Raw genomic sequence first — 14,412 nt, forward strand, 5'->3', positions numbered from 1 at the left:
TCATCTTCATCTGATTTTCATCTTCTTCGTTTTCTTCTTCAGTCAATTCTTCACAGTTGCTCATGGATGCCATGACAATAAAAGAGAAGCTCTTTTGAAGTTCAAATCATCCATTGTCATATTCCCTCCAAATCTTCTGTCTTCATGGCAAGAAGGCCAAATTCATCGAAATTGTTGCAACTGGAATGGAGTTCAGTGCTCTCATGAGTCTTTACATGTCATTTCAATCAATCTCCGAGACAAAAATCGTGAGAATTACATAAATGAAACAAATAATGGAATCTATGGGATTGCGTCTCCAAGTGCATCACTAAAAGGTAACATCTCTCCTTACCTTTTCAACCTTACACATATTGAATATCTTGATCTCAGTTTGAATGATTTTCAAGGTTCACATATCCCACATCAGTTTAACAATCTAAAAAAACATAATTATCTAGATATCTCATATTCATCGTTCTCCGGCTGGATTACAGCACAATTCAGTAACCTATCTTCTCTGCAAAACCTCAATTTATCTTACTTACATGACCCTGGTCCTGATGACCCTTATGCTAGATTTCCTTATTCTAAGTGTTACCTTAAATCACCATCCTTGAACTGGGTGAGAGGGTTACACAACCTTAAGGTACTATCTTTGAGCGGTGTTGATTTTTTTGAGGCATCATCCTCCTCAAAAATTGGTTAACGTCTTTCGTGTCTTTCCAATCTTAGGGGCATTGATCTCTCTTTTTGTAATATTCCCACTGCAGTATTCCCTGAATTTCACAATCATTCTCGTCTATCCTCTCTTGTAATGGCCAATAATCCAAACCTTTGAATCAACAATCCCCATACAACTGGCTAATTTAACTTCCCTTTCTACACTTGACTTAATGAGTTGTGATCTAAAAGGTTCGATTCCATATCTTCCTCAACTAGAAGAGCTTTTCGTAAATCATAATTCTGGTCTTCATCCTAACTTATCTAGGATGTTTGTAAAATAATGGCCTGAACTACGACTTGTATACATATCCTCAACCAACGTAATCGGTTCCGAGTTCAATTTCAAATGCCCCGTCATTAATTGAACTCATTGCCTATTCATGTTTAATTCAAGGATCAATACCTTCTTCAATATGCAACATTTCTTCTCTTGAGTATCTTTTTTTGTTTGATAACAATTTAACGGGAATTATACCACATTGCATCACCAAAACCTTAGGTACTTTATTGTTTATGACAACTCTATTGGTGGCAATGTTTCGTTGATCCCTCTAATCAATTAATTAAACCTTGGTACCATAATATTAGACCCAAAAACCTAACAATAGTCATAGATGAGGATCAACATGTGTCTAAATTTCAACTAGAGAAGCTAAGTCTAAATCATGCAATCTAAAAGGGTTGATCCCCACTTTCATTTGATAGTTGACTCGTCTTAAACATTTAGATTTGTCTAGTAACAACCTGACAGGTGCTATACCTTTTTGCATCTTCAAAATGAATAACCTCATCGGCTTAGATCTCTCACAAAATAACCTTCCAGGAACTTTGCCACGTATTCTTCACTTGAAGTATGGCACGTTCAATTTATCACACAATAACCTGCATGGGGCGCTTCCTCTTCCACCCAAAAATATCAACACTTTTCATCTGTCGCATAATAACTTCAGTGGTGAAATATCGATAGAGATTGGAGAAAGATTATCTAGTCTACCGTATATTTCTTTATCTGGTAATGAACTCTCAGGTTCAATTCCTTTTTCTATATGTCCCACAGAACTAGGGCTGCACAAGAACCGGTTGGGAGGACCTGGACCGGAGTGGAACCGGAAATACCGAACCGGTACCGGACCGGAACCGGTCTAGCCGGTACAGACACCGGTACTGGAAATTGAGAACCGGTCTAGACCGGTACAGACACCGGTTCTAGGGGGAGTACCGGTAGGAACCGGCCCATATGTGCCGTTTAATTTCAGCCGTTAAGATCCTAACTAGTTTTAATCCTATCCGTCCAATATAGATAACCCTAATACTAATCGCTAACTCTGGTAACTCTCTCACTCTCAGTTTTCTTTCTTCTTCGTTTTTTTCTCTGTGAAGCAGTGAAGCTATGAAGAGCAGCCTCTTCATCTCTGAGTAACTACGGCTACCCTCACCAATCAATCAGGAAATCACCAATTCACGATCATCATCAAGTGATTCAAGTCTTACTAGTTAGTAGCTATCAATCAATCAGGTAATCTTTTCGATTTCCTTTCTGTTTCAACAAAAGGAAACCCTAGGAATTGTAAACGATTTTAAGTAGCTATCGCTTGACTAATCAACTAACCCTAGTGTTTATACTCACGCAGGTTAAGTGGTGACTGCCAAGGATACCAATTTTTTCTTCGTCTATCAGATTCAATCTAAACCTTTTTGTTTCCAAGGTACTTTACAGTCTTTACTTATTCTTGTTCTTCTGATTGAGCAATCTATCTTATGAGATTAACCTTGTTGATGTAAATGATTTAGGGTTTGACATTGATTGAGAGTTTGAGATCAATTTAGGGTTTGAGAATTCAGATTGATTGAGAAATACATGTTAATATGTTATAATGAATACATAGATTGATTGTACTCTGTACTACTGTGTGATAAGTGATAACTGATTAACTGTGATTCTATGAATGGTTTTGCAATTAGTTGTATCTTTCTTGTATGAGTATGTGTGACAGTATCACTATGTGTATGTCTCACTGGAGGTATTTCCTAACTTGGATTTGTTGATAATATTGAGTTTGTATGTCAGTATGTCTGTATACTGTATGTTTGCCAAGTACAATAAGTATTGGGGTGTGTATGAGAATATGTAATGTATGGAAATGAATGGACTGAAAATATTCAATCTGCACAAATTCAACTGTAGTTATGAACTTCTTATGTATTTGCTTGCTATTTGTTTTGAACTGGTTGTAAACTTGTAATACACACAGGTTGAGGTTGTCCTATCCAATCAATGGCCTTATTGGAGGGGAAAGTGCAGATTTGTGGCCTAGGATTGCAACTTGCAAGTGCAGGCTGTGCAGCCATCCATTTTCGTTTGCAATGATCGCATTTCATTTCTTGTCGACTTGTCGTAGACTGACTTATATGGTAGTGGAAATGTTGTTTTTACTTTTTTAGCAAACTGCAAAATGAACTTATGAACTTATTTTGGATTGTTGTTTTTGAAGTTATGCAAAATGTTGAACTTAAATATGTATGCAACCTGAACTTATTTTGGATTGTTGAACATTGAACTTATGGAAATGTTGTATATTTTGTATATTTTTCAGGTAAAAAACCCGGTACCGGTCTTGTACCGGACCGGTACCGGAGGACCGGTACAACTCCAGGTACAAGTACAGGGACCGGTCCTCAAAATGAGGTACCGGTCAACACCAAGTACAGGGACCGGTTCCATAAGAGAACCGGACCGTACCGGAGTATGTGCAGCCCTACACAGAACCATATATCTTCCCTAATCCTTTTTATATTGATCTCTCGAACAACAAACTATCAGGGGTTATACCTACTAATATAGGGAATTGCAGTTATCTTAAGTCGCTTCATCTTGGAACCAACAATCTCACTGGAAGTGTTCCAAACGATCTTGAAACAATACCGCTGACCTTTCTTCTATTAAATAACAACGAACTCGAAGGCCGTATTGCATTTGGTTCACTATATTCAGTCAAAATCATTTCTTTAAGGTCAAATAAATTCAACGGGTGAATTGAAGAGATTATTCACTTCTCTGAAGTTCAAATATTAGACTTGTCCAGAAACTATTTTAGTGGGAAACTCCCTAGAAAAATAGGGAGCTTGAAGATGCTAACAAGTAGACCTAATATCACAGACTCGTTTGAATACGATGGTTATGTGAAACTGGAGATGATGATCAAAGGGATTGAGATACAGCTTGAGAGATGGTATGACTACAACTCCGGAATTGATCTATCTTGCAACAATCTCGACGGGAGCATCCATAAGAGATTGGTCTACTCAAAGCGCTTTCCATGCTTAATCTGTCACACAATAGCTTGTCTGGTATAATCCCAGCGAGTGTCGGAAATATGACAGGTTTAGACTCCTTGGATTTGAGTTTCAACTAATTGTTTGGGAAGATCCCACAATCTTTGCCATCACTAGATTCTCTTGGGTTTTTGAACTTGTCTTACAATGACTTGAGTGGCAGGATTCCAAGGGGACTTCAGTTGGATACATTAAGCGGAGATGGTTCTGCATATGTCAACAATAGTTTTCTATGTGGGTTCAGGGTGGCCAAAGTACTAATACTACTGATTCTAGTCCTGCAAATAATGTTGAAGGTTATCAAGAAGATGCAAAAGAGAAGCTGTTGCTGTGTGCCATTGTTTCCCTGGTGGTTTCCTTACTGGAGGCTAGTAAATATTACTGCAAGGAGATTCACAAGATGTCTGCTAGGAATGTAATTGTCATTGTAACTATCGCTCAAATGCTCAAATGCTATAAATGAAATTTTTCACTATGAATGTATCCTCATTTTCTTGAATATTTTACTAGCGTATCAATTTTTTTATTGGTTAGAACTCAGTTTCCTACTTATATCCCCTCAATCATTTACAATTCTAAACCCTGTATGCTACAAAAACAGTTTTAAGACCACACATTGTTTACACTAACAACATGTTTGGTTCAAGGAATTGGAATCTTTGTAATCCAATTCCGGGGGAATGTGACTAATTCCTTGAACCAAACAGCCCAGATCAACTCCATATAATTGAGAATTTTGATTCTTAGGAATCCAATTCCCTCCAAAATAATATAATCCCATTGCATTGGTCTAGTAGTGAAATGGAAATGGATTCCAGTTAAAGTAAAAACAATAGTAATTGGATAACTCAACCAAATGCCAATTTTTTGGATTTGAATTCAATTCCATTCCTAGAATTGGATTACCCTTAGTAAACCAGAAGAAAACAGGATTTTCAAGCAAACCTTTTAGTTGTTGGAGATCCGGACACCAACCATCTCTTGTTTTTCTTTATATTGGGATTCCTTACGTTTCTATGTTTCCTAATGCTAACTTCAAAACAGTTTCCTAACTCAATGACTAGATTTCCTAATCTATACAGTGTTGATTCACAGTGATTACTACCGATCAGTTATTCTCCTAATCCCAACTCTTAACTCATGATATGCATTGAATTAACACTACAACAAAAATCACCTTTATTAACATCAACAACCAAGCTGGAACAATGGCAAATGCTTTGCTAAATAAATGGGACCTCATAGAAACGTTCCAGAAGTTTCACAGAATCTGTAAAACTTTTTTACAGAAAGAAAGACGACTGATTATTAACTCAAAACAATTAGTTATGTATACCATGACACTTTTCATTTAATAATTCTTTTATTATTTTAAAAAATAAATATAAGTTACTACATGTTTATGCCTAATGCAAAACCATATTTATCCACAACTGATCGGAGCAAAAAAGTATTTCCTAGTACTTAGGGCATAGATACATGAATACTTCGACACAGTCAATTTTAGTTTCATCTTGTTCCAAATTTCATCCAGCTGAGTGTTGTTTGCAGCCCTTGGGTCCGTAGTGTTGGGAGCTTCGTGTAACCATCTTTCGGCACAAGTAGCAATGATGCTTTTGGCAATACCAACATAATATGTGGTTGTTATTATCTACCTGTTCCATTTGCAACAAAATAACTAGTGTATCAGTGTAGCGCTCATCCAGAAATATCAATTGCATTCTCTTATAGATGTTTGTCACTTATTTGCCAAAGCAGGCAAAAAAACTTCATTTTACTCACCTTTGGATTCATTTGACGGCAGCTTGGGCATGGGTGAGCACGGGATGCTGGATCTTTAATTGGTAACTGAAATTGTCTCTGCTCCTGCTCTTGTTGTCTCTGGGCTTCCTGCCGACGCTTCCTGCTCAATTCGTCTGCCTGTCGCTCTTGCTCCTGCTGACTAATGGTTTCAGGGTCCATATCAAAATAGCCACAACAGAGAGGTTTTAAATTTTCGTACGCCTTGCCACATTTATAACAGAAGCTCTCCGAACAATTCACGCAGCGCATGTGGTTACAGCCATAACTCCGGGAGATTCCGACACGGCATTTAGGGCATCTTTTAGCAATATGCATTATTTCCTCCATATTAAGACTCTTATTTATCTCGTCCAGTTGCTTACGCCGTTCCTCCTTATTCATTCCGGTCTGACGTTTCTGCACAGGATGAGTTATCTGTAAGAGCCGACGATTGTACGCAGGTAATAATCAAACAAACTTAGAAATAGATATATTCTGGATCAAGTCTCATATATATATATGTGTTACCTGCAAGAACCTAAGCTTCACTTCTAGCGTCATACATGGAACTCCAACATGAAGTCGATTTCCACAAAGACCACAGAAGGTAAAGAAGCACCTGGGACACTCGGCGAGGTGGTCCTCATCCTCTAAACAAGCCATATCACATCTAGGGCAATAAACTATATCAGACATTGTATCAAGTGTCTTCTGAAACAAGAGAGACTCCCATTTTTCAAATCTTTCATCTCCAAGCAAGCTTTTAACCAAACCAGGTGGAACTAGTTCCCTGCATTTTATTTGCGGACACAGTATTGCCACGCCTTCCTTTGCGTGAATGGTTGAATATGTCTCCATGCAATTGCGACAGAAGAAATGCTTACACGGCAATCTTACAAAGCTAGTGCCTATGAAAAGTAGATATAAATATATGTCACATCAATTCAGTGCAACATGGTAAATCATTTAACAAACAAGCTAGAATTTGGATCACAAATTTGAGATACCTGGATGATCACTTAGACAAATGCAGCATTCTTGTAGGTTTTGGCAGAATCCCTCGTTGAGTTTATCTTCATTATAATTGAGTATCGAACGTATATCTACATCTAGAGAGACACTTTCTGAAATGGCACGTCTATCTACAGCAGCATTATCAGCTGCCTTTCCTAACGGTGTTCCAATATTATTATCAAACTCTAGGTGGGAGAGAGATGAATTACATAGCCAATCCACCCATGGATAAACAATTTCCTGCCCTGATTGATCGGTCCAAATTGTATCCAGCATTTGACACAAGCTAGATATCCTCATAGCGTCCAGCCATTGAACAGAGATGGTAAAAAAAGGAGCACCATGGCTTGGGTATGCGTTCGGTAATAAACATGTTAATACGATTGGAGGAAGATACTGAACTTTGAAGGTGGAGTAAAAGAATCCGTTTGAATTATCATCAGCTGTTGCCATTGCTTCACTGTATATTCCGCCAAATTTGATTTCTCCATCAAATGGGCCAGTATACACTATAAGTTTATCGGAAACATCAATATGTATATTTATCTGCATGCAGAGGAAACAAAATTGGGTTATTCAGAAAATATCTGCAATGCGGATTGATTAATCAAACTGGCATGGTAGTTGGAAACTTGACCTGGAAATAACGTAAGCCGTCTTGTCTGTCAAGTTGAATGAAATTTTCACCATATATAGCCCCCATTGCTAGTATCTGCATGCATGCAAATTAAGAAGAACATGTATATATTGATGTGAAAAGAGAAACCTTGCTGCATGCATGCTTTAAAGAATATATAAGGGATTTACCTCCTCTTCCTGCAACCGATTATTAACTCTAAGTTGTTCTTGTGACAATTTGGGTTGTTCTTCTTGGGATACTGATAATATAATCTCTTCTAACCGACAACTACTACGAATTACATGATCAACTTCATCTTTAGGTTTCTGATCACTTTCTCGTCCTTTGTTAAAAACTGATAAACGCACTTGGGAATCAGCAGCTGTTTTCTCAATAACACGGGGTTGTTGATTTGGGTCAATTAGATGATGCTCTCGAGCTGATGATTCCAGAGAATAAGGTTGCTGTCTGGGAAGAAGATTTTGGTTATCCTCATACTTCTTATTTTGAATTCTAGTACCTTGTTGATTCATGGTGATTTCAGCAACAATGATTAAAAAAAAACGAAAAAAGAAAATCTGGCAAGCGTCGGGAAACACCGTCGATTGGTATTGCAAATAGATTACTTAGAGGTGGAATTGATTACTTCCCTTGCCATTTACGCGGGGAGAACTTTCACTCGGTTTCCTTATTATAGACTACACGTTTAGGGAATCCTTATTAAACTTAGTTTAGGAATCCTTATTTTTGTATAGGAAAAAATTTCGGTTGTTTAACAAAAGTATTGTTTCCCCTAAAACTTTCGGGAACGGGAATGACCAGCTGAACTATGTACCAGTTTTTATTAGGTTGATTTTTTTTTTGTTTTTTTTTTCTTAATTTAGTTTGATTTCCTTTTTCTACTTTTGGTTTTCTTGGGTTTTTTTCTTAATTTAGCTTGATTTTCGTTTTCTAGTCCTAGACTCCAAGGAAGGAATTATAGAAGCCTGTATAAGAAGTCTTGGTATTGTAGAGAATCGCATTCTGCGCATCCTTTTTTTGATTAGGTTCTTATTGTTCCCTAGTGTTGAGATTATTAGTCCCACATTGTTGGGCAATCTAAGATCCTTCGGTTTATAATCTCTTAAGGCCTCTCCACTCATTGCCAATTGGTTTTGAGTTGGATGCCCGTATTCTAACATGGTATCAGAGCAGGCTATTTGCGACGAGCCTTTGACCGCGCCTTTACTCCGCGTCACCCGATTTATTATCCACGTGTTAGACCCAACGAGGCTACACGTGATGGGGCGTGTTGAGATTATTAGTCCCACATTGTTGGGCAATCTAAGATCCTGCGGTTTATAGTCTCACATCGCCTAGGGCAACCTAGGTCCCATGCTTAATAAGACTTGGGCAATCCTAACCTTGCAAGCCGGTTTTCGAGGTTAGTTAGGCCCATGGATTTCTAACATGGTATCAGAGCCAGGCCCCTCTCAACACTACCCTTGTGTCCGTGGTTTCCGTACCACTCTGTATCCCTGTCAGTGTGCGTCCGTGGTTTCCGTACCACTCCGTATCCCCGCCAGTGTGTGTCCGTGGCTTCCGTGCCACTCCGTCAGTGTAACCCTAGTCGTTGAGGGGGGATGTTAAATAGTACCACATCGCCTAGGGCAATCTAGGTCCCATGCTTAATAAGCCTTGGACAATCCTAACCTTGCAAGCCGGTTTTCGATGTTAGTTAGGCCCATGGATTTCTAACACCTAGTTTTGTCATTCGATCTTTGATGGGTAACACCCAACCGAAGATAAACAAGAAACCGTTTTCCGAGGAAGAAGATGATCGACAACAACATAATCAAGAGATGAATAATGCATTCTTCACTTGTGAGATTTGTACAGAGGAAGTTCCATTGCAACAAAGATTCAAGAACAAGAAACCATGCACGCATTCGTTCTGCACAGACTGCATTGCAAGATACATACAAGTAAAGATAGAAGAAAGTGACAGACCAGATATAAAATGTCCTCACACGAACTGCGTCACTGTCTTGGACCCTTTATCATGTCGTTCATTCCTTCCTCCAACCGACTTTGTCAGGTGGTGCGACTCTTTATGAAAATCAACAGTTTGTGAAAGTTACGATACAGTTTACTGTCCAAACCCTAATTGCTCAGAGTTGGTTTTAGATACAAGTAAACAAAGTTTAAGAAGTCATCTATTCTGGAGACGATGGTTAACAGGGAAGAAACAGAAGGTATCAGAATGCCACATTGTAAGCTGCTGTTTTGTCTAAGATGCATGGTTCTGTTCGGAGCCGATCATCATCGCAGTACAAGTAGAAGGGTTAAGCGAGCAAATGAGGTTCTGCTCATGCAGATGGCTGCAAAAAGAAAATGGAAAAGATGCCCCCATTGCAGGATATACGTGGAAAGAATGGAAGGATAACGACGATTATAAACTAGTACAATTAAGTTTTCTATGTTCGAATAAATAATTAACTTTCTTATGCTACCATTGATGTGTTTTCCGTATGTTTTCTCTGAAGGTGTAGGTATCAGTTTTGTTATTACTGTGGAGCCAAATGGAAGAATAGCCATGAGTGTCGTAGAATCCATGACATCTATCAGGATTCAGGAGTTAGCTGCCATGCACTTTACGGTCATAAGCTAAGAAAAGTCGTCGGTCTCTACTATTTTGTCCCAGTTAGGAATAGTCCGGCTGTATCCGGTGGGTTACTGTCCAGAAGACTCGTATTTGTAAACTTGGGATCCTTTCACTGTAATATTTTAGTCAGTGAAAGTAGTAATAATGCAATGTACTCAGTTAATATTTTTCCTAGTAAATTCTGAAGACAACTTACAGATTTATGAATTCTGCAATTACTGAAATTTTAAAATCAGTTACAGAGTCATGTGATATAATTCAGAAACAAAGTAAGAAGTTGCTAGCAATAGCAAATGACTCATTGGGATTATTGGCGAAAGGAAAGACGCTTGTCAAGTGCAGCACAAAACAAAGAGAACTCGTCCCTCTTCACTCCCAGCCCTTTAACTCCAAACAGCATACAAAATACTCAAGAGACAGACACTCTATTTCTTTTTGCTCGCATACGTTTCCCACTACCAAGAAATCGTTGTCTGTGACACCATTTGTTATGACTTATTATCCATAAAATGGTCACGGAACAAGTATTTTTCTCATAATAAAAAAGTAGGCCCTAGATGCCGTATTTTTTCTAATGTTAGCCTGGCTAAGTAGTCGTGTTTGCTAATACTTTTAGACAGTAATTGGACCTTCCCAAATAAATTTGGCGAGTGCAACAGGTTAATGAATTATTTCTTCAGGTTAATCAAATTCAAAGGATTGTTTCCATGAAGGAATTGTTTAAGATTCTGATGCTAATAGAAAAGAAGAAAACAATAAGTTTTTGATGTGACTTCTTGAGAAAATTTACTGTTATTTGTAAGAGGTTTCATGTCTGTTCATCACCAACATACACCTTCAAGAAGCATCAATGGTGGCTATTGAATTAGGTTTTCAAATTCATAATGCATATGTTATGAGAATATCCAACAACTCGCAATTATGTAAAGGTGATTAACTACTGCTGAAATAGAGTATTTCTAATGTCTCCAAAGCCACTTCTCTTTTAGTTTCACCACTGTCCCATATGAAGTTCCTCATCATTTTCTAATGTCTTTATAACAGAAACGAGAGCCAGGTACACCGAGAAATAATACACGACGACATTGATTAACACTGTTTTCACTAATGTGACTCTACCGGCTCTTGTGAGAATGGCTTTTTTTCCAATATGCAATCTTAGATTCGAATTTTTCTATGATGGGATCCCAAAGAGATTTGTCCTTTGATGGTGCTCAAGGTGGCATACCAAGATATGAGAAAGGAAGTGATTCAATTACATATCCAAGCCTAGTTTCCCAAAGAGATAGTTCTGGAATCTGACCCACTTGGATTAATTTTGTCTTTGAATGATTTACTCGAAGTCCTGATATAACTTCAATACATTTTAGAATGCTCATGAGGTTGTTCATCTCATCCCATGATGCGTTTATAAAGAAGACTGAATCATACGCATATTGTAGGTGAGAAATAGGGAAATTACCTTTCTTTACTGATAAGCCATTAAGTAACCCTATCCCAACTGCCTTGTCTATCTTGGAGAGACCTTCCATGGAAAGAAAAAATGCAACGGAGACAGTGGCGCTCCTTGTCGAAGACCACGCGAAGCCGAAAAATTACCCAAAGGAGATCCATTTAGTAGTAGAGTGAGAATGTTGGCGAACCATAGCAGTATCTCAACCAGCTTAGCCATTTCGCTTTAAACCCTATTTTGCGCAAGATGTCTTCAACAAAAGACCAACGAACTCTATCGAAAGCTTTCTCAAGATCCACTTTGAAATCAATCCGGGGATTTTATCTTTGATTCTATAGTCTACAATTTCGTTGGCAATCAAAATGCCATCTAAAATTTGTCTGCCAAAACAAATCTAGTTTGACTTGGATCCACTAGTTTTGTCATCAGCGATTGAAGGCGAGAAGATAATATCTTGGCGATGATTTTGTATGTACTCGTGAGGAGGCTAATGGGCCTGTAGTCTTTGACAGTCTCCATATGTTGTTTCTTTGGGATTAAAGTGATAAATGTTGAATTATGCTTGGTATCCATGTAACTTGTGCTCCAGAACTCATGAACCATTTCCATGAAGTCCTGATTGATGAAGTGCCAACATTTCTGGAAGAAAGCAACAGGGAATCTTTCTGGTCATGGGGCCTTGTCGTGTTTCAGACTTTTCAGGGAAGATATAACTCCGTCTTCGGTAATAGACGAGTCCAGTCTAGTTGCATCTTCTTCATTGATACAAGGTAAATGCATATCACCAATGCGAGGTCCTTCGCGGAATTCCTGCGAAAATAAATTGGAATAGAATCCTGTAATGTGATCCACGATCACGTCTTTTTCAGTAACAAGCTCACCGTTAATGAATAACTGCTTAATTCTATTATATCTTCTTCTTTCTGATGTTGTTTTGTGGAAGAAAGATTTATTTCGATCTCCAGATTTTAACCATTCATTTCGAGATTTTTTCTTCGTAGAAATTTATTTTTGTACTGAGATTATTCGAAGTCCACTTTGGCTTGTGCTCTTTCAATGAGCCGTTCCTCTGGAAGACTGCCCAAATCAGCCTGAATACTATCTAGAACTTCAACCGTATGTAAACAAAATTCTATCTTGGGATCTAACTGGCCAAACACAGTTTTGTTCCATACTTCGATTTGGTGTTTAAGAGCTTGTAGGTTGTTCCAAAAAACAGTACTTGGGGATCCGGAGAAGTTAAATGAGAGCCACCACTATTTGAGACTAGTTAAAAAAGACGGATGCTGAAACCACATTAGTTCTAGTCTGAATGGAGATGGACCTCAAGATGGCTCTGCGAGATCCAACAAAATTGGTATATGATCTGATGTTGGCCTTGTCTTAGCCAGCTGAGAGATGAATGGAAATTTTCCTTCAAAATCAGATGAAAACAAGAACATATCAATCCTAGTAAGAGTAGGGGATGCCTGACCATTTGACCATGTGTACTTTGATCCTTTGAGGGGGAGATCGACCAGTGCATGAGTTGATATGAATTGTTAGAATTTCCTCATACTTCGAGTGGTCCTTCTGTTGGTAGTTGTACCTTCGATTCTTCGAATGACATTGAAATCTCCTCCAAATACCCATGGGATTTGCCAAAGGCCTCCTATGTAGTGCAATTCTCTCCAAAAGTGCTTTCTTTCATTAACTCTATTTGGGCCATAAACTCCTGTGAGAAACCAATAAAAGTTAGATGACAAAAATCTACATTGACCTTCCAATGAGGATATGACTTCAATAATACTCGGGTTCCAGATAATTATGATGCCGCCGGAGGCTCCAATAGAAGGCTGAAAGGTCCAACCCATTGATCTTGAGCCACATATATCAGAATTAGTGCAGGTAGGTATTTTCGACTCTGGAAGAATTACTATTGATGGTTTATGTAATTGTAACACTTGTTTGACTGTCGTTCTTTTTTGGGAGAGCACAGACCCCATACGTTCCAAGACATAATTGTGTTACTCACTTGTAACTCCGCGGACCCTTTTTCCTAGCAGATCTTGAAGAATGATCCGCTGGGGTAGATGGCTGATTAGCATTGAAGTTCAGTCTTTGAGCTTCTCTTAATAGCCTTTTGGGAATTACATGTTAGAGAATTTCCAAGATAGGAGGGGGGGGGATACAAGAGGGATTGGGGGGTGATGTTGCACTGGTTGAAAGGAATAAGGGAGAAGAGTCAGGGGATTCAGAATGGGGTAAGCATGGGACACAAACATTTGATGGTACAGATTCTGGTAAATTTCGGATGGAATCATCAAAAAGACTAGGGACATCGGATCGTACGTCATCAAGATTCGTTAAAGGTAAATTTGGACTGTACGTAGCAATTGGTGTTTCTAAAGTGGTTTCTGAGATTGGGTCAATTGGGTCGAAAATGGTTAAGGCAAAATTTTCAACAGGAAGGGGATTTTGGAAGGGAAAACAAAAGGTGAATTAGCTTTGTCAATGGTGTGACTATTTATGCGAATCAACAGTTTGTGGAAAGTATGATACAGCTTATTGTCCGAATCCTAAATGCTCAGAGTTGGTTTTGAATGAATGTCGACTGCTTCTCCTTTGGAAGAACAAACAGAAGATATCAAAATGCCCACATTGTAAGATGATGTTTTGTCTAAGGTGCATGGTTCTATGCCAAGGAAATCATCAGTGCAAGTAACAACAATATCTGTGGTTGTATAAGTAGAACAAGGGTTAAGCGAGTGAATGAGGTTCTATTCATGCAGATGGCTGCAACCAAAAATGGAAAAGTTGTCCCGATTGTAGGTTTTACGTGGAAAGAAAGGATGGATGCCGACATATTTCTTGGAGGTAAAC

The 14,412-nt window shown here is 38.5% G+C and overlaps 1 protein-coding gene and 1 long non-coding RNA gene across 2 annotated transcripts; one reads left to right on the top strand and one right to left on the bottom strand.

Moving 5' to 3' along the window:
- LOC113337139 lies at positions 1–3,095 on the top strand. The gene is made up of 4 exons (XR_003354115.1): positions 1–317; positions 2,089–2,221; positions 2,337–2,411; positions 2,958–3,095. It is a non-coding gene; the product is annotated as an uncharacterized LOC113337139 (long non-coding RNA).
- Positions 3,096–5,564: 2,469 nt separating this feature from the next.
- LOC113337043 (E3 ubiquitin-protein ligase RNF14-like) lies at positions 5,565–7,986 on the bottom strand. The gene is made up of 6 exons (XM_026582735.1): positions 7,642–7,986; positions 7,472–7,546; positions 6,828–7,380; positions 6,349–6,728; positions 5,821–6,255; positions 5,565–5,693 (listed from the first exon to the last, which is right to left on the bottom strand). The coding sequence occupies exons 1-6, from the start codon at positions 7,984–7,986 to the stop codon at positions 5,565–5,567; spliced, it is 1,917 nt and encodes a 638-aa protein (XP_026438520.1).
- Positions 7,987–14,412: the final 6,426 nt, after the last annotated feature.

The sequence above is a fragment of the Papaver somniferum genome, unplaced genomic scaffold (genome assembly GCF_003573695.1).
Source record: "Papaver somniferum cultivar HN1 unplaced genomic scaffold, ASM357369v1 unplaced-scaffold_158, whole genome shotgun sequence".
In the NCBI taxonomy this organism is placed as follows: Eukaryota; Viridiplantae; Streptophyta; class Magnoliopsida; order Ranunculales; family Papaveraceae; genus Papaver; species Papaver somniferum.